The following is a 21,185-nucleotide window of genomic DNA, read 5'->3' as shown; positions in this document are numbered from 1 at the left end:
CGAATGCAGTTTAGAGTTCTAATCAGAACTGAAAATTCAATCCCAGTTCAACCCAAGCCCGGTGACCTGAAGCCTGAGCCCAGGCCTGGTCGGAGATCACAGAAATTAAATGAGCCTGAACCTGGGAAAAAAAAGAAAAGAAAGATTTCTAGATAACAGTATGCTATATTTATTTAAACTGGTGTTGAGAACAGTGCAGCGGAGGCGGCTGGCTGCGGAGTGAGGGAACAGTCATTGGGCCTAGAAAAAGCGGAAAACTCACCTTAGTTATAGTTAACTGAAGGATGAAAATATTGGAATAAAGTAGGCTAATGCAAGTGAAGGCGTGTCAAATTCTTGTTTGTACTGAAACTCCCAAAGTCATATCCAGCCATTATACTCATTTTAACCTGTTTGGTATAGGGGGCAGTATTGAGAATTTTGGAAAAAATATGTTCCCATTTTTAACTGCCTCCTACACCAACTCAGAAGCTAGAATATGCATATTATTGTTCAGGTTTGGATAGAAAACACTCTGAATTTTCTAAAACTGTTTGAATGGTGTCTGTGAGTATAACAGAACTCCTATGGCAGGCAAAAACCTGACAAGGCTTCAAGCAGGAAGTACCCTGTCTGACAAGGAGTCGTGCGTCTTACCTCTTTTTATTGAAAAGTAAGGATCTTAGCTGTAACGTGACAATTCCCAGGGCTCCAATAGGCTCTCAGAGCCCGCGAAATAACTGAAGGTTTACGAGGGAACCTCAGGTTGAAATATATTATCGCCTTTTGTAAGTGGATGCTCGGAGGACCTTTCAATGATGCGCGTGCATGAGTCGCTTCTGAGGAGAAATTTTATTCGGCTGTTTAGGCTCAATGCATACTCCCGGTCGGAATATTAACACTTCTCTACGACATAAATGGCATAAAAATTGGTTTTAAACAGCGGTTGACATGCTTCGAAGTACGGTAATGGAATATTTAGACATTTTTGACACGCCAATGCGCCATGCGCGACACCGCGAAGAAGCATTCTAGAACTCACGAACAAAACGTCGCTGTTGGAACATAACGATGGATTATTTGGGACCAAACCAACATTTGTTATTGAAGTAGAAGTCCTGGCAGTGTATTCTGATGAAGAACAAGCAAGGTAAGAACATTTTTCTTATAGGAAATGTGATTTTGGTGGAGGCTGAACTGGGTGGGTATCTAAATAGCTAGCCCTGTAATGCCGGGCTATGTACTTAGATTATTGCAAAATGTGCTTCATCCGAAAAGCTATTTTAAAATCGGACATATCGAGTGCATAGAGGGGTAATGTATCTATAATTCTTAAAATAATTGTTATGCTTTTTGTGAACGTTTATCGTGAGTAATTTAGTAAAATCACCGGAAGTGTTCGGTGGGAATGCTAGTTCTGAACGTCACATGCTAATGTAAAAAGCTGGTTTTTGATATAAATATGAACTTGATTGAACAGACATGCATGTATTGTATAACACAATGTCCTAGGTGTGTCATCTGATGAAGATCATCAAAGGTTAGTGCTGCATTTAGATATGGTTTGGGTTTATGTGACATGATATGCTAGCTTGAAAAATGGCTGTGTGATTATTTCTGGCTGGGTACTCTGCTGACATAATCTAATGTTTTGCTTTTGTTGTAAAGCCTTTTTGAAATCGGACAGTGGGGTTAGATTAACGAGATTCTTGTCTTTAAATAGCTGTGAAATAGTCATATGTTTGAGAAATTGAAGTTATAGCATTTCTAACGATTCAAAAATCGCGCCACTGGATTGAAGTGGCTGTTACGTAGGTGGGACGAAATCGTCCCACATGTACCAGAGAGCAATAGTCATATGTGGTCACCTAGATGATCATTTCAGCACCGTTTTGATTGGGACTGCGCCATCACACTGCTTTAAGACAAGAGTGGGGCACTCGTCTAGATCAATCAATGTCAGATTTTTGTTTTCACTGAATCTCCGTTTGGATATTTTGTAACAATTAGGCTGGGGATATCAAATCAAACTTTTTGTCACATTTGCAGATTTTTTTTTATTTAACCTTTATTTAACCAGGTAGGCCAGTTGAGAACAAGTTCTCATTTACAACTGCGACCTGGCCAAGATAAAGCAAAGCAGTGCGACCAAAAACAACAACACAGAGTTACACATGGGATAAACAAACGTACAGTCAATAACGCAATAGGAAAATCTGTATACAGTGTGTGCAAATGAAGTAAGGAGGTAAGGCAATAAATAGGCCAATAGTGGCGAAGAAATTACAATTTAGCAATTTACGCTGGAGTGATTTATGTGCAGGTAGAAATACTGGTGTGCAAAAGAGCAGAAAAACAAAAACGGGGATGAGGTAGGTAGTTACATTTACATTTTAGTCATTTAGCAGTCGCTCTTATCCAGAGCGACTTACAGTAGTGAATGCATACATTTCATACATTTGTTTTCTTCTTCTCCGTACTGGTCCCCCGTGGGAATCGAACCCACAACCCTGGCGTTGCAAACACCATGCTCTACCAACTGATCCACACGGGTCCGTAGTTGGTTGCATGGGCTATTTACAGATGGGCTGTGTACAGCTGCAGAGATCGGTAAGCTGCTCTGACAGCTGACGCTTAAAGTTAGTGAGGGAGATAAGTCTCCAGCTTCAGTGATTTTTGCAATTCGTTCCAGTCATTGGCAGCAGAGAACTGGAAGGAAAGGGGGCCAAAGGGAGTGTTAGCTTTGGGGATGACCAGTGAAATATACCTGCTGGAGCGCGTGCTACAGGTGGGTGTTGCTGTGGTGACCAGTGAGCTGAGATAAGGTGGAGCTTCACCTAGCAATGACTTAGATGATCTGGAGCCAGTGAATTTGGTGACACAAATGTAGCGAGGACCAGCCAGTGAGAGCGTACAGGTCGCAGTGGTGGGTAGTATATGGGGCTTTGGTGACAGAACGGATGGCACTGTAATAGACTGCATCCAATTTGCTGAGTAGAGTGTTGGAGGCTATTTTGTAAATGACATCGCCGAAGTCGAGGATTGGTGGGATAGTCAGTTTTATGAGGGTATGTTTGGCAGCGTGACTGAAAGATGCTTTGTTGCAAAATAGGAAGCCGATTCTAGATTTAACTTTGGATTGGAGATGCTTAATGTGAGTCTGGAAGGAGAGTTTACATTCTAGCCAGACACCTCGGTATTTATAGTTGTCCACATATTCTAAGTCAGAACCTTCCAGAGTAGTGATGCTAATCGGGCAGGTGGGTGCAGGCAGCGATTGGTTGAAGAACATGCATTTTGTTTTACTAGTATTTAAGAGCAGTTGGAGGCCACGGAAGGAGTGTTGTATGGCATTGAAGCTCGTTTGGAGGTTTGTTAAGGTCACAGTTATGAAAACGTAGGACACTAAAGAGGCCTTTCTACTGACTCTGGAAAAACACCAAAAGAAAGATGCCCAGGGTCCTTGCTCATTTGCGTGAACGTGCCTTAGGCATGCTGCAAGGAGGCATGAGGACTGCAGATGTGGCCAGGGCAAAAAAATGGCAATGTCCGTACTGTTAGACGCCTAAGACGGCGCTACAGGGAGACAGGACGGACAGCTGATCGTCCTCGCAGTGGCAGACCACGTGTAACAACACTTGCACAGGATCGGTACATCCGAACATCACACCTGTGGGACAGGTACAGAATGGCAACAACAACTGCTCGAGTTACACCAGGAACGCACAATCCCTCCATCAGTGCTCAGACTGTCTGCAATAGGCTGAGAGAGACTGGACTGAGGGCTTGTAGGCCTGTTGTAAGGCAGGTCCTCACCAGACATCACCTGCAACAACGTCATCTATGGGCACAAACCCACCGTCGCTGGACCAGCCACGACTGGCAAAAAGTGCTCTTCACTGACGAGTCATGGTTTTGTCTCACCAGGGGTGAGGGTCGGATTCGCGTTTATCATCAAAGGAATGAGCGTTACACCGAGGCCTGTACTCTGGAGCGGGATCGAATAGGAGGTGGAGGGTCCGTCATAGTCTGGGGCGGTGTGTCACAGCATCATCGGACTGAGCTTGTTGTCATTGCAAGCAATCTAAACGCTGTGCGTTACAGGGAAGACATCCTCCTCCCTCATGTGGTACCCTTTCTGCAGGCTCATCCTGACATGACCCTCCAGCATGACAATGCCACCAGCCATACTGCTCGTTCTGTGCGTGATTTCCTGCAAGACAGGAATGTCAGTGTTCTGCCATGGCCAGCGAAGAGCCCGGATCTCAATCCCATTGAGCACGTCTGGGACCTGTTGGATCTGAGGGTGAGGGCTAGGGCCATTCTCCCAATAAATATCCGGGAACTTGCAGGTGCCTTGGTGGAAGAGTGGGGTAACATCTCATAGCAAGAACTGGCAAATCTGGTGCAGTCCATGAGGAGATGCACTGCAGTACTTAATGCAACTGGTGGCCACACCAGATACTGTTACTTTTGATTTTGACCCCCCCCTTATTTCAGGTACAATTTCTGTAAGTCACATGTCTGTGGAACTTGTTCAGTTTATGTCTCAGTTGTTGAATCTTGTCATGTTCACACAAATATTTACACTTTAAGTTTGCTGAAAATAAACGCAGTTGACAGTGAGAGGACGTTTCTTTTTTTGCTGAGATAGATATACACTGCTCAAAAAAATAAAGGGTACACTTAAACAACACATCCTAGATCTGAATGAAAGAAATAATCTTATTAAATACTTTTTTCTTTACATAGTTGAATGTGCTGACAACAAAATCACACAAAAATAATCAATGGAAATCCAATTTATCAACCCATGGAGGTCTGGATTTGGAGTCACACTCAAAATGAAAGTGGAAAACCACACTACAGGCTGATCCAACTTTGATGTAATGTCCTTAAAACAAGTCAAAATGAGGCTCAGTAGTGTGTGTGGCCTCCACGTGCCTGTATGACCTTCCTACAACGCCTGGGCATGCTCCTGATGAGGTGGCGGATGGTCTCCTGAGGGATCTCCTCCCAGACCTGGACTAAAGCATCCGCCAACTCCTGGACAGTCTGTGGTGCAACGTGGCGTTGGTGGATGGAGCGAGACATGATGTCCCAGATGTGCTCAATTGGATTCAGGTCTGGGGAACGGGCGGGCCAGTCCATAGCATCAATGCCTTCCTCTTGCAGGAACTGCTGACAAACTCCAGCCACATGAGGTCTAGCATTGTCTTGCATTAGGAGGAACCCAGGGCCAACTGCACCAGCATATGGTCTCACAAGGGGTCTGAGGATCTCATCTCGGTACCTAATGGCAGTCAGGCTACCTCTGGCGAGCACATGGAGGGCTGTGCGGCCCCCCAAAGAAATCCCACCCCACACCATGACTGACCCACCGCCAAACCGGTCATGCTGGAGGATGTTGCAGGCAGCAGAACGTTCTCCACGGCGTCTCCAGACTGTCACGTCTGTCACATGTGCTCAGTGTGAACCTGCTTTCATCTGTGAAGAGCACAGGGCGCCAGTGGCGAATTTGCCAATCTTGGTGTTCTCTGGCAAATGCCAAACGTCCTGCACGGTGTTGGGCTGTAAGCACAACCCACACCTGTGGACGTCGGGCCCTCATACTACCCTCATGGAGTCTGTTTCTGACCGTTTGAGCAGACACATGCACATTTGTGGCCTGCTGGAGGTCATTTTGCAGGGCTCTGGCAATGCTCCTCCTGCTCCTCCTTGCACAAAGGCGGAGGTAGCGGTCCTGCTGCTGGGTTGTTGCCCTCCTACGGCCTCCTCCACGTCTCCTGATGTACTGGCCTGTCTCCTGGTAGCGCCTCCATGCTCTGGACACTACGCTGACAGACACAGCAAACCTTGCCACAGCTCGCATTGATGTGCCATCCTGGATGAGCTGCACTACCTGAGCCACTTGTGTGGGTTGTAGACTCCGTCTCATGCTACCACTAGAGTGAAAGCACCGCCAGCATTCAAAAGTGACCAAAACATCAGCCAGGAAGCATAGGAACTGAGAAGTGGTCTGTGGTCACCACCTGCTGAACCACTCCTTTATTGGGGGTGTCTTGCTTATTGCCTATAATTTCCACCTGTTGTCTATTCCATTTGCACAACAGCATGTGACATTTATTGTCAATCAGTGTTGCTTCCTAAGTGGACAGTTTGATTTCACAGAAGTGTGACTGACTTGGAGTTACATTGCTTTGTTTAAGTGTTCCCTTTATTTTTTTGAGCAGTATATATTGATAGAGATCTGAGTTTAGATAGAACATTTGTGGTGTCTGATTTAGTTTGTTTCCTTTCATGTTACCCAGGCATCGATTGGTGTCTCAGTAAAAAGCCAGGCTCTACTATACCACCCCACTGCATCCCAAATGGCACCCTATTCCCTGTACAGTGCACTACGTAGGGAATAGGGTGCCATTTGGGAGGTAGCATCCTCCTGGGAGCCAAGAGTAGGATGTAAGTGCGTGAGATAGGCTCCTCCAGCACATCCCCAATGTGTCATGCCAGGCAGAACTAACTGGCAGGAGAAAAGATGACTATCTGGGATTAAAACTGAAAGGGAAGGAAGAAGAGAGAGACACCCTATTCCAGGGTTTAATGCTTCGGGTCCACATCTTGTTGTTGTAGGGTACAGGGTGGCTGGATGTGGCTCGGATGGACAACTCACTCTAGCGGACATCACCTCTGTGCTGTAGGCCCTTAACTGAAAATAATACCAGGAGTAGGCCAAGGCCTATGCAATTAAATCCTTGAAAGGGTTGCTAGTGCACAGGTGGTAGGCTACCCCTACTGACATTCCTCTCAGTAGCTTGGCCTATGCAGTATTGATTGAGTCTCCCCTACATAAATCCTGGGTGGGTGCAGTCAGTGATCATTTCCTCCTTTGTTACGCCAAGGAACAGAGGGGTGAATGAATGGGGCCCGACTCAGAAGCAGCATCCCAAATGGCACCCTATTCCCTATATAGTGCACTATATAGGGAATAGGGTGCCATTTGCAACCCAGCCAGAGAAGCATTCAGCATGGCTAATGAAAGACACAGCAAGGCATGATTCTGAAGTCTGAATAAAGGGCTCCTCAGCAAACCAACATTGCCTTTGAGACCAGGGAACTGAAACTCACAAAGAGACCGAGAAAGGCATTTCCTTATCTATGCTTGGGGGCTAAGCCTATAGCAGCCAAGAGCAATGTACCCAGTGCCACACTGCTGAATAGACCAACATGGCACTATTAACCTAACTAGGATATGCCTTGAAAAGCAGTATTTCCCTTATGTTTTCTACAACGTAAAACAAATCCAGCTATCAATTAAGCCTATTTTCCTAACTAATTAAATGCAGGGCTCTACTGCGCGACCAGTGAAATGCCCATACAGTGCATTTGGAAACTTTTTTTGACCCCTTCACTTTTCCACATTTTGTTACGTTACAGCCTTATTAAAAAATGGATTAAATTCCCCCCCCCCAAATACCCCATAATGACAAAGCAATAACGGGTTTCTAGAAGGAAAAAAAAGTATAACAAATAAACTCACATGGACATAAGTATTCAGACCCTTTACTCAGTATTTTTTTTGAAGCACCTTTGACAGCATTTACCACCTCGAGTCTAATTGGGTATGACACTACAAGCTTGGCATACCTGTATTTGGGGAGTTTGTTCCATTCTTCTCTGCAGATCCTCTCAAGCTCTGCCAGGTTGGTTGGGGAGTGTCGCTGCAGAGCTATTTTTAGGTCTCTCCAGAGATATTTGGGCTCTGGATGGGCCACTCAAGGACATTCTGAGACTTGTCCCGAAGCCACTCCTGCGTTGTCTTGGCTGTGTGCTTAGGGTGGTTGTCTTGTTGGAAGGTGAACCTTCGCCCCCAGTCTGAGGTCCTGAGCACTCTGGAGCAGGTTTTCATCAAGGATCTCGCTGTTCTTTGCTCCGTTCATTTTTCATTTTTGATCCTGACTAGTCTCCCAGTCCCTGCCACTTGTCGTGTCTTTGGGCACCATTAACTGAAGACATGTTTATCAAAATAACTCCCTGTTATTATTATTACGCGATTGAACTGATTAATCATTTAACTGTAATTAACTAGGAGATCGGGGCACCAAGGAAAATATTCAGATTACAAAGTCATAATTTTCCTAATATAACTTTCCTATATTATAACATTATATATTATATTGTAGTATAGGCCAATTATCTTCTGGTTTAAATGGTGTATTTTACCTCGCGTCCAGTCTCATTCCAAACGTCGTAAATTGTTGTATCTGCACGAATCCAGCCTTTGCTAAAAGTCATCCATACATCAATTGTCTTAAAATAATTTATTTACTAAACTAAGTAATTCACAGAAAGCATACAAACAGTAATTATCGTCACAAAGAATTGGTAGAGTAATGTGCCCTAGTGGTGTCTAAAACAAAGGGTCATAAAGGGCAGCTGAGAAGGCACACAGAGTTCATTAATATTAACAATTGATATGCTAATCCTTTGCACATGAACGCTCACTCATTCGGGAACAATTGCAATCAATATATATTTACGCTCAGTGTGTGTCGGGAGCCTTGTTGGAGAGTTCTGTTCTGTTGGAGAGTTTTGTCCGCGTTCTCTCTCTGTTAGAATGGATCTTTCAAAGCGACATTCATTAATGTCGTTATAGAATGGATGTTTCGTCGGTCTTCGCGTTCGATGATATCAAGTACTTAGCTGCAGACTAATAATTAATATCAAAGACTGTTCTTAATCTGTCACTATTGGTAGTCTAAAAGTTAACTTTCAGTAGAGGAATTGGATGGTCAAACCTATTGGCCAACTCGCAATGGAGTGGAGGCCTGGTCTGATGAAAGAAAATCAGGGTGGGGGTTTTATACGTGAACATAGAACAGGCTTGTCACATGACGCCTGGTCCTGTCTGTGTCCCTGGGGGGCGTGCCGATGACTGATTTAAGCTTTGAACAGAAATACATTCTATCACATTAACATCAGTACATAGCATCTCAACGTATTCCAAATAGCTTTATCCTTATTAACCTCTCTGGGCTAGGTGGGACGTTTGCGTCCCACCCTAGTCAACAGCTGGTGGAATCCCGTGGCGCGATATTCAAATACCTTAGAAATGCTATTACTTCAATTTCTCAAACATATGACTATTTTACACCATTTTAAAGACAAGACTCTCGTTAATCTAATCACACTGTCCGATTTCAAAAAGGCTTTACAACGAAAGCAAAACATTAGATTATGTCAGCAGAGTACCCAGCCAGAAATAATCAGACACCCATTTTTCAAGCTACCATATAATGTCACAAAAACCAAAACCACAGCTAAATGCAGCACTAACCTTTGATGATCTTCATCAGATGACACTCCTAGGACATTATGTTATACAATACATGCATGTCTTGTTTAATCAAGTTCATATTTATATCAAAAACCAGCTTTTTACATTAGCATGTGACTAGCATTCCCACCGAAAACTTCCGGTGAATTTACTAAATTACTCACGATAAACGTTCACAAAAAACATAACAATTATTTTAAGAATTATAGATACAGAACTCCTTTATGCACTCGCTATGTCCGATTTTAAAATAGCTTTTCGGTGAAAGCACATTTTGCAATATTCTGAGTAGATAGCCCGGCCATCACAGGCTAGCTATTTTGACACCCACCAAGTTTGGTACTCACCAAACTCAGATTTACTATTAGGAAAAATTGGATTACCTTTGCTGTTCTTCGTCAGAATGCACTCCCAGGACTTCTACTTCAATAACAAATATTGGTTTGGTTCCAAATGGTCCATAGTTATATCCAAATAGCGGCGTTTTGTTTGTGCGTTCAAGACACTATCCGAAGGGTGACGCGCCCGGCGCGTATCGTGACAAAAAAATTCAAAATATTCCATTACCGTACTTCGAAAGCATGTCACGCTGTTTAAAATACATTTTTATGCGATTTTTCTCGTAAAATAGCGATAATATTCCGACCGGGAAACCCTGTTTTCGTTCAAAGACTCAAAGTTGAAAATGGACTCTTCTCGTGCACCCGCACGCCGGTCTCATTGTTCTCAGATCGACCACTTACCAAATGCGCTACTGTTTTTCAGCCAGTAACTGCAGAGTCATGATTCAACGTTCTGGCGCCTTCTGAGAGCCTATGGGAGCCGTAGAAAATGTCACGTTACAGCAGAGATCCTTTGTTTTGGATAGCGATAATAAAGAAGGCCAAGAAATGGTCAGAGAGGGCGCTTCTTCTCAGGTTTTGACCTGCCAAATGAGTTCTGTTATACTCACAGACACCATTCAAACAGTTTTAGAAACTTTAGGGTGTTTTCTATCCAAATCAAACAATTATATGCATATTGTCGTTACTGGGCAGGAGTAGTAACCAGATTAAATCGGGTACGTTTTTTATCCGGCCGTGCAAATACTGCCCCTTATCCCCAACAGGTTAATACATTTTATACAACCATTTAGATGCAAGTCTCATAGCTGAGGCTATTATAGAAACCTTAGTATGGTACTATTGTCTCCAATGGGTATCACAAAATGGTACCAAGCGGACCAGTTCGTAGCTGGATTCTTCACCGATCTTTTATACCCCCTCCAGAACATAAATGTCGTTCGGTTCTCCAATTCTGTGAGTTGGAAGAATTTCCTTTTTCTCTCTATGAATTCCCTCTCTGTCTCAACTGTGGCCTGTTAGGCAGGACATTTCCTTTGGAATTTCCGATCGTTTTCACAGGGCCTGGGTAGGGAGAGGTAGGTGGTGGGATGGTGCAAGGGGGAGGGGGAGGGGGTCAACTGTGCTCCCTGTTCCCAGAGAGAGGGCAACGTCATGACACACTGAAAAACATCCCCCAATGCTGCAGAATTTTTTTTGGTACCCTTCCACAGATATGTGCCTCGACACAATCCTGCCTCGGAGCTCTACGGACAATTCCTTCGACCTCATGGCTTGGTTTTTGCTCTGACATGCACTGTTAACTGTGGGACCTTTTATATTGACAGGCGCGTGTTGCCTTTCCAAATTATGCCCAATCAATTGAGTTTACCTCAAGTGGACTCCAATCAAGTTGTAGAAAGTCTCATAGCAAAGGATCTGAGTACATATTTACATAAGGTATTTCTGTTTTTACTTTTTATAAATTTGCAAACATTTCTAAACCTCTTTTCGCTTTGTCATTATGGGGTGTGGTGTGTAGATTGCTGAGGATTTGTTTTTATTTAACCCATGTTAGAATAAGGCTATAACGTAACAAAATGTTTAAAACTGATGGGTCTGAATACTTTCCGAATGCACTGTATCTGTGGGTAATATGGAAATGAGATACTGTACATGTTCCGGGATTCATCCGATGGCATTGAGGAGTTTACCATGTCAGTCATCGGCTTCATTAATAAGTGCATCGGCGATGTTGTTCCCACAGTGACCGTGCGTACATATCACAACCAGAAGCCAGGTAGACAGGCAACATCCTCACTGAACTATAGGCTAGAGCTGCTGCTTTCAAGAAGCGGGACACTAATTCGGACACTTATAAGAAATCCTGCTATGCCCTCTGAACTATCAAACAGGCAAAGCGTCAACACAGGGCCAAGATCAAATCTTACTAAACCTACTCTGGCGCTTATCGGGATGTGGCAGGGCTCATAAACTATCACGGGTTATAAAGGGAAACCCAGCTGCAAGCTGCCCAGTGACACAAGCCTACCAGACGAGCTAAATGCCTTCTATGTTTGCTTCGAGGCAAGCAACATTGAACCATGCATGAGAGCACCAGCTGTCCCAGACAACCGTGTGATCACGCTCTCTGTAGCCGATGTGAATAAGACCTTTAAACGGGTTAACGTTAGGACTCTGGAGCACTTAAAGACCATGCTGTTGTTTTAATTAATGAACTGGCACAGCAGATAAGAAGGAAAGAAATCAAACACCCTTTGAGGCTCACTATGGGACGGCGCTCCAGCTCTATATTCTTCCTCATTAAGCTACAGTAACTCAAAATGCATGAGGTTTTGGTGGATGTCGGCTAGGATTCAGCTCTGCTCTGGCATTCTCACAACGCAGCAAATTGCCTCTATGTATAAATGATGTAGACGGTCCGGGAAGAAGAGCTGAGTTGTTACTTTTCAGAACACGCCTCTGAGACGCTCTCTGGTACCAATATCATCCGCTCCCGTGGGCTTGTGTGTAAATTGAGTAAGTGACTTGAGGTTAGCCTTTCAAGAAGGGGTTTCCTTTTGAGGATTTCTCTCTAAAGATGTCAGTCAGGCCTCATTAGTACTGCAGATCTAAATGACAGGATATGGTTAAAGTGTGAAGTCGTGACTCGGCTCCCAGAGATGCAATAGCATTATGTCAATCAGTGTTGCTCTCCAAGACTGAATATATATGCCGCCTAGTCTAATACAATGATCCTCTATTTCAGTCACTCAACAGTCAAATTTGCGTCACTCTCTAACATTCGTCCCACCACAGCACTAGATAGAAATATGTTTCAGGTGTGGACGTAGGCGTCTTCTCTCCAGAGAAACAGCTGTGTGTATTTTCATTCCAGCAGAATGGTAACAGCTGCTGCTTTCGAAATGTTTTGCGTCAAGGGACTGGGTAGAGCCATGGGCTTGAGTTTGTCAGCCAAAACAACATGCAGACTAGTTAGTTGTTCTCAAAACTAAATGTTTTTTTGTTGTTTTTTTTTGCAACAGACATTATGATTAGGCCTATAGCTAGTGGAAACTACTGTGTAAATGTCATTCTGAGAGTGTGATAAAATTGTATTTTTCCTCAGCACTGATGCAGTATTTCTCGCTCGCTTAGACATGGATTATTATTGTGGTGATTATAAGGAAATTGACGGTCAGGGAATATTTGCAATGATCTAGAAATCAAGTGACTCACCATTTTTGACAGAACAACAAAAACCTGCTTGATGACTGAGGTTCCTCAGACTTCCTCTTGAGGTCAAAGTTATGTCTCTAGTAGTGCACTCTAAGTTTGTGATGTGACATGAGTTGGTGACTGACGTTGTTCTGAGCCACCCGCTGTCAGGTGAATTCCAGAGGCTCTTGTCTTGCGGACTACAGTTGAAAGGAAAGATTTAAACAACTTCTGTTGCAGTGCCAGGCAGCACTGTGCTGTGTTGAATTTCTCAGGAGGAGGAACAGAACTTTGACCCTGTCTGCCCTGACACTGTGATCAGCATATGACTCTGCAAAGTACCGGAAGACACACTGCAGACTTCTTTTGAGACGATTGTTCAAAAGACAGAGTTAAGCCTTGGTGTAAAATTCTGTTAGGTTAGGAGAAGAACTGGAGTGTTGCTGATCCTGGCAGTCTTTTCTGGCGGGAGTTTTTTCTAACTTGTTTTCATTTTGTTGATACTGATTTGGATTTCTGCATGGATTGTCAAGACTACATTTGGAATAGCGGCACTCTTTACAGGTAGGAGTATCTGGGAGGATTTGAATAGTGTGGTAGCCTATAACTAGCCTATGTCTAGCCTGGTCCCATACTGTAGTGTCGTTGTCAAGCCAAAGGCAACACAGAGTTAGCTACAACTCAATCACGAAGGCCTACAGTATGGGACCACTGTCTGTTGTGAAATGTCTGGTGACTTTTATAAACAGCTTGTTTAGTGTTGTCTCGTGTCCCTTTTTTTCCAAGGAACTCTTGGTTTAGTTTAGCATGTATTCATCCATTTTAGAGGTGCGTTTGTCACCTTTTAATTCAGCTGGACATTGCTACTTTAAGCATCAAAGGCACATTGTCTGCTTAACCAATGTTCCTGTAGGCCTATTCCTCAGATGGAAAGACACAGCCTACTGTATCATGATGGTAGACTATAGTATAGGCCATTGGATCTCACAACATTCTCACTAGTGGTGTCAGTTTCATTGGATTTAGTGGTGTGATGTAACTGAATACATTCAATATGTACAGTGCCTTAAGACACTTCATACCTCTTGACTTTTTCCACAGTTTGTTGTGTTACAGCCTGGCATACACACAATACCCCATAATGTCAAAGTGGAATTATGTTTATAGACATTTTACAAATGTAAGAAAAAATTGCATTAAGTCAATAAGTATTCAACCCCTTTGTTATGGCAAGCCTAAATAAGCTCAGGTGTAAAAATGTGGTAACAAGTCACATAAGTGGCATGGATTTTTGTTTAACATAATTTTTTCATCTCTGTACCCCACCCAATTTTACACCCAATTAGATGGGTGTAAAAAAAAAAAAAAAAAGCAGACGTTGAATATTTCTTTGAGCATGGTGAAGTTATTAATTACACTTTGGATGGTGTATCAATACACCCAGTCACTACAAAGATACAGGACTCCTTCCTAACTCAGTTGCCGGAGAGGAAGGAAACCACTCAGGGATTTCACCATGAGATAATAAAAAATATTCCCAAACATGCATCCTGTTTGCAATATGGCATTAAAGTAAAACTGCCAAAAATGTGGCAAAGAAATGAACCTTATGTCCTGAATACAAAGTGTTATGTTTTGGGCAAATCCAACATATCACTGAGTATCACTCTTCATTTCTTTCCAAGCATAGTTGTGGCTGCATCATGTTATGGGTATGCATATCATTGGCAAGGACTGGGGAGTTCTTTTTTTTTTAATAAAAAGAAACGGAATAGAGCTTAGCACAGGCAAAATCCTAGAGGAAAATCTGGCCTGCTTTCCAACACACCGGGAGGAAAATTCACCTTTTCATTAGGACAATAACTTAAAACACAAGGCCAAATATACACTGGAATAGCTTAACAAGGCAACTTTGAATGTTCCTGAGTGGCTTAGTTGAAGTTTTTACTTACATCGTCTTGAAAATCTATGGCAAGACTTGAAAATGGCTGTCTCGCAATGATCAACAAACAACTTGACAGAGTTTGGAGAATTTAAAAAAGAATAATGTGCAAATATTCTACAATCCAGGTGTGCACAGCTCTTCGAGACTTAACCAGAAAGACTCGTAGCTTAATCACTGCCAAAGGTGTTTCTAACATGTATTAACTCAGGGGTCTGAATTCTTATGAAAATTAGATATTTATGTGTTTCATTTTCAATACATTTAAATAAAATAAACATGTTTTCACTGTCATTATTTTGTATTTTACGTAGATGGTTGGAAAAATCTATTTAATCAATTTTGAATTCAGGCTGCAACATAACACAATGTGAAATAAGTCAAGGGGTATTAATACTTTCTGAAGGCACTGTATCAATGACCTACTGAGACAGTTTGTATTTTTCTTCCTTCAAGCTGCGGCTTTTGCATTTAATATTCTGTGTATTGTAAATTCTTGATGCAAGAAAAAAACAAGAGACAGTCGTTAGATGAAGCATGGATCCACGCCAAGAAAAGCCTTACTATACAGTAACAGTCACAAATCAGTGTTCTAATCTGTCTGGAGATGGTTGGACAGCCAGAGAACAAAAAGGACGATTAACAGTGTCCATAAACTAAAACATTACAGGAAAGAAAGGCCAAAATACATAAAACAGACAGAAGGAAGGAAGTGTACTTGTAAATCCCTCGTACAGCTCACATGCTTCTCTCCACCTCCTCTTTCTCGTTCTCGTTCTCCACAGGTGGCGACTGACAAGGTTGCAGGCAAGCTGAGTTCTACTCTCTCATGGGTGAAGAACTCCGTGTCACACACGGTTAGTCAGATGGCTAGCCAGGTCGCCACCTCGTCTAGCCAGGTGGCAACGGTGCCCTCGTCCCTGCAGACCACCACAGCCGCCTCCTCAACATCCCTCTCCCTGTCTCCCACGTCGGCATCGCCCGCTAAGCTCAGCCCAGATGAACTGGAGCTGCTTGCCAAGCTGGAGGAGCAGAACAGGTGAGTGACAACTATGAATTAATTAATACATGAAATAATCAAGTTCTGTCAACATATGAATACGTTTTTGTTCCCTTTCCTCTTTTCATGTACAACATTTGCATTGATTAGACCAGTGACAAAGGCAGTGGTTATATCATTCTTAACTGTCTAACAATAACAGTGACTGACAGTGGCTCCAAATACATTTTCACAATGATGTAAGTAGAAGTAGGCCTACAGCCACACTGTCTGTCCCTAGTGTTCATTAGCTGAAACAAGATAAGTGCATTAGGACTCAAAACACAGCCACTGCTGTCCCCTCCACTCTACCCCTTTCTCTCCCTCTCTCAGTCCTGTGGCTCCGTCCTGAGCGATGCTCGTGGGGCTGAGATGATGAGCTGTAGTAGTAGGACACATGTTGCAGTTAATAAAAGCTAATACTGGCTGTATCTTCTGAACAGTCTGCCATGTGAGAGAAGCAGAAGTGAGAATGATATTTGAATAGGTCTGTTTTCCTTATGCTTTATAAAGCTTGGCTAACATCCGTTAAGACATCAACTGAGTAGAGGAGCAGTCAGTAGTAGTGATTCTTAACCTCTTAGTTCGCTAGCAGTCTCACTATCCATGGACTATACCATAAAACAGATTTAGCTTAAAACCATACATAAATTTAGATCTAGCTCTTTAGTCTTGATTTAGACTGCCTTTTGATTTTATTAGCCAGAAGTCACTACAACATGATTGAAGACAACAGCGTGGCGATGTCTCCTCCTGTTCAAAGTAATTATAGGGGGGAAAGGTCAACTTTTCATTGTCCTGGACAGACCTCTAAGCACCTTCCTCAACAGAGGGTGGACAGCAGGTGTGGTATTTAGTTCAAGCAGGGCTACAGCTGGCCTCTTTCATTTGGCACATGTCCCTGCTGCCCCTCCCTCCTCCATCAATCTCCCTCCAGGGGGTCAATTTAGGTATTGGTGGTTAAGAATGTCTATTTCACCAGCCACGTTGGCGGGTGGTCAATTTGCAAGGCTCTACATTGCGAGCATAGAGTACCACCGTATGAGTCATAACAGGTGTCATAATACCCATAAAACATAGCAGTCAAACAAGGAAATGGTTCCAATCATTTTCCCACTATTCATTTTTCCCTATGCAAGAGAGATATACATGGTTATCAAAATGTCACACCAGGGTAAGCCTACACAAAACACAGCCCTTATTTTAAGTGTTTTTAAAATTCCCTATGGGAAAAATCAATGGTGGAAAAACGATTGGAACCATTTCCCTGTTTGACTGCAAGGTTTTATGGGTATTATGACACCTCCACTGTGGGGCTCTATTACATTTGCAAATAAAAATAGTCAAAAGTCAAGTATGAGTACATGTTGGGGTTACAAAAAGGCTGCAGTAGCTGTTTTCAAAGTATTTCTGTTTTGTTTCATAGCTGCTAATTGCACAAAGATATACTAATCCTACTGTATATCCCACCTCGTGCAGCAATACTGCCTGGCAGGGGAGCTGTGTGCAATGAATTAAGTGCTGATAGATACATTTTTGGAGGCGCTGCGTACAGGCATAAAAGTTGGTCTAATTTACTCAAGTCTGCAAAGTGAGACTTTGTCCTCGTGTTTCTTGGCTATTTACATTTGTTTTGTTCACAAGCTCGGGTTGCTTTTCAACGTTCGTTTGTCTGCTGCTTCAACTGATAGTGAAGAGACTCCCTAATCAGATCCCAAATCTCACACATGCACACAGACACACGTGACAGGACTCGAGTGGCCCTGTTACCACGGTAACCTCCCACTTTAAAGGGGCAGCTGAATATTTTGTCCCTTATATTTTGATTAAAAGACTCGGGTCACACATTTTTTTGTAATTGAGCAACATTACAAAGCATGGCCATCTGCTTTTTTTGTGTTATGTAATTATGGCAAAAAAAAATATTTGGACTGGTTAAAAAGTGGCTGGTGGACCAAAAACCACAACATTTAGAGCTATTGTTGCATTGTCAAAGGTAGGAGGTACAGTCTTGAGGATCATCGTGACTGGGGTTTGAAAATGACTCGTCTACCGAAATGTTACATATTTATCAGAGATTACAAAGTTTTCCCGAGCTGATAAGCTTAATTGACTCCCATAGAAAATACAAGTTGTATCCTCCGAACCAGCACTGTGTCTTTTAAAGAAGTACACATTCAATGCAGGAAGAATCTTTCAACAAAAGAAATAACAAAAACCGTTGTATGATGTCACACTGATGTTGAAATTCCTTGTTTCTCCCCTTTTTAAATACCAAAATGAAAAATGGATAAAAACAAGCTATATAAAGTTATGGACAGGCAGTTTTTCTATCTGAGTTTTATGTAAAGGCCTAGTTATCCTCACTTTCTGACTGAGCAGGAAGACACTGATCTGCAGGTGCATCAAAAGTAGGTTTTTATACATCTATGAGCACCGAGGGAAGACTTGTATACTTTGAGATCAATGCAGTATCACAGATACTAATGTAATGCAACACACACACACACACACACACACAGTGAGAAGGGGAAGGCCTTTGTACTGTGCAAAGTAGATAAGAGGTTTGAGTTTGAGAGAGACTAGTGCCAGACTCAGTTCAGCCATTTCACTAGGCAAAGGCTGGTAGCTTCTCTGGATCTTCTAACTACACACCAAAGACATGAAGACAGCACCATGAGTTTATCCTGGTAAGCAGCACGAGGATCCTAACTTCTCTTTCTAGATGCCATGGCTCTCTTCTCGTTACCGAGAGGCCATAACTGAGGACAAAGTCTAACTGACATGGATTATTTTGGCGACAGAGCAACTTGTTTAAATAGTTCCTTTGTATCCTCAGTTGTTCCTCCTACGAATCTCTGTGCTGTACTGGATCTTTTCAATAAATTACAATGGTTTGATGTATTTGTTTTGAGCCATCTGTGAGAACCCAACATGGAATATTTTTTGTCGACTGGTGAATTATTAGCGGAGGAGCAGTGACTAGGCTACATGGGAAATTCAGGTGTTCTGACTGTCAGTGTGTGCCTAGAATAAACAGTGTATCAACATTTGGAATATTTCTTAAAATGACAGTGTGATAAAATCTACCAAGGAGAGAGGGAGAGGAGAATATGTGGACGGTTCTTCATCCATGGTTGAAATGGATTGTTTGTTCCATGTTCTAGGCTACATTTCGTTGCTTTAGGCCTACAACTCATAGACTTTTTAGGTTAGCGGAAAGTGAATCGTTGCAGGCCACTGAGGCCAGTGACTAACCTTATCAATGACCTCAACATTCCCTACCCTTCCTGCTTCCACACGGCATCTTAAGAACACACTCAGTGTTATCTTGCATGTTTGCTAGAAGCCATGGGCTGCTACTGCAACCTTGCGTTCTGTTAGGATGGCTTAAACCTTTAGCCTATATCTTAGTAGTGTATTCCCTCACATCCCATTATAGCTGTGATGACATTGGGCTCTACATTTAGCAACAGCCTTGTCACTTTTTTAGGCCTCTCATGATGCATAGTCTGGTATCTACCCTACAGCTTTCTAGATCGGTTGCCTTTTGAAAGCAAAGCTATGTTTTAATTAAGCAAGCAGCTATCACTGTTTTAAATTATTCCCACAACACAGTATTATTCATCTGCAATATTTACTACCTTTCCCAACATGTTGAATGTATGTCCTAAATGTAAAACCCTTGCTGGTGCTGTCCTAGCTGTCCCTGTAACACAGGCCTACCCTGGCCCCCTTCCTCCTCACCCAAATATGGCTGTAACCCTACCCAGTCTGGGAGCACTCCCAGTGACGTCACCCTGGAGCCGAGAGGCCCAGGCCCTTTTTCTGAGATCAGGTTTCTGAGCCTCTGTGTCCCAGCATAGGCCATAGCCTCTTCTCAAATGGCACCCTATTCCCTATGAAGTGCACTACTTTTGACCAGGACTATGTAGGGAATAGGTTGCCATTTGGGACACACATGGGCTCGTCAGCACTGCATAGGTTGGGAGGCATGGTTCCCTCTCACAGCCCTGGGTCCTGTTCATATGGCACCAAACGGAAAGAAAACTGACTGAAACAGAGAGGGACTGCCTGGACTTGTCTGATGAGAAATGCTAATTTGCGTTTTCTGTTACAATTTGTTTTAAAATGTGTTCTGTTGCGTTCCCTAATGAACATGATCCAGAGTCTGTTAACTTCAGTCTTACAGCTCCAGTGACAAACAAATTGGCACATTAATTGATACAGTGATACAAGGTCAGTCTGCTGTGAACTTAAACATACTCCTGCAGCTTTTTCTCAGGAATGTTTTCTTTCAAATAGATGAGACCAGATGCCAGGTAGTTATTTAGGCTACATTGTATTGACCCACTTTACTGTTGACATGTCATGGCTTTTTTTTTAAGGGTCATGTTTTGGGTTTAGTACAAATATTGGATCTCATTGAAGTAATAGTTAATCAACTGTCTAAGTCCACTTTGCTTTCTGTCACTTGCGACATTAATGCAAGTTAAATGTTCCATGAAATATCAGTCTGATATAGTAGTGACCCTGAGAGTGATCATGATGGTTGATCAAGGCTTTACTATCCATGTTCATTGCATTTTTTTTGAGGAAACAAACAGAAGTGCTGTGACAGGATGTGTTGTCCTGTCAACCTTTTTTAAGAGATGCACTTTGTCCCTAGTACTGTCTGTAACCCCATTGACCCTACATCCAGGGCTCAGAGCTGGCAGCTGGCTTTTCTCCCATCATCACTGGGGATGCTGTTGCAGTGGGCTCTCCTTGGCTATGTCTCTGTCATAAAGCTGTATTACATCTCACTGCAAATTCTTCCGTATTGAATGAGCTTTTCCATTTTTAGCACTGCGCTAGAATTTAGTGGCTTCACTGTCTACCAGTGCCAGCACAATTTGGATAAATGTTCAGCATCAGTTATTGGGCTACTTGCCTCAAGCATTTACCCACAGTGTAAAGTAACCCATACTGCCCATATCAATGCATTTCTGATCCTTTCTACTGTAACAGTGACTATCTATTTATTACATTATTTTTTTTTTTATTTATACCCCTTTTTCTCCCCAATTTCGTGGTATCCAATTGGTAGTTTAGTCTCGTCTCATCGCTGCAACTCCCGTACGGACTCGGGAGAGGCGAAGGTCGAGAGCCGTCCATTCTCCGAAACCCAACCAAGCCGCACTGCTTCTTGACACAATGCCCACTTATTGGTGCAGCTGGGTCCCGGATTGTGTCGGAGGAAACATTGTACACCTGGCGACCGTGTCGGTATGTACTGCTCCCGGCCCGCCACAGGAGTCGCTAGTGCGTGATGGGACAAGGACTTCCCTGCCAGCCAAACCCTCCCCTAAC

The 21,185-nt window shown here is 43.0% G+C and overlaps 1 protein-coding gene across 4 annotated transcripts in view; it reads left to right on the top strand.

Moving 5' to 3' along the window:
- The window catches only part of evi5b (ecotropic viral integration site 5b), a 61,579-nt gene that overhangs the window by 1,947 nt on the left and 38,447 nt on the right, over positions 1–21,185 (top strand). For 2 of the 4 annotated variants that reach the window (XM_029707730.1, XM_029707727.1), the window contains exon 2: positions 15,580–15,833. In XM_029707730.1, coding sequence (XP_029563590.1) covers positions 15,661–15,833 — 173 coding nt within the window. In that variant the 5' untranslated portion in view covers positions 15,580–15,660. Of the gene's footprint in view, positions 1–12,717; positions 13,417–15,579; positions 15,834–18,382; positions 18,524–21,185 lie in introns of those variants that run through there. The other 2 variants (XM_029707728.1, XM_029707729.1) reach the window with 2 other exon arrangements.

The sequence above is a fragment of the Salmo trutta genome, chromosome 22 (genome assembly GCF_901001165.1).
Source record: "Salmo trutta chromosome 22, fSalTru1.1, whole genome shotgun sequence".
NCBI lineage: Eukaryota > Metazoa > Chordata > Actinopteri > Salmoniformes > Salmonidae > Salmo > Salmo trutta.
The sequence above is the reverse complement of the archived record's forward strand: the minus strand, read 5'-3'. Positions and strand labels throughout refer to the sequence as shown.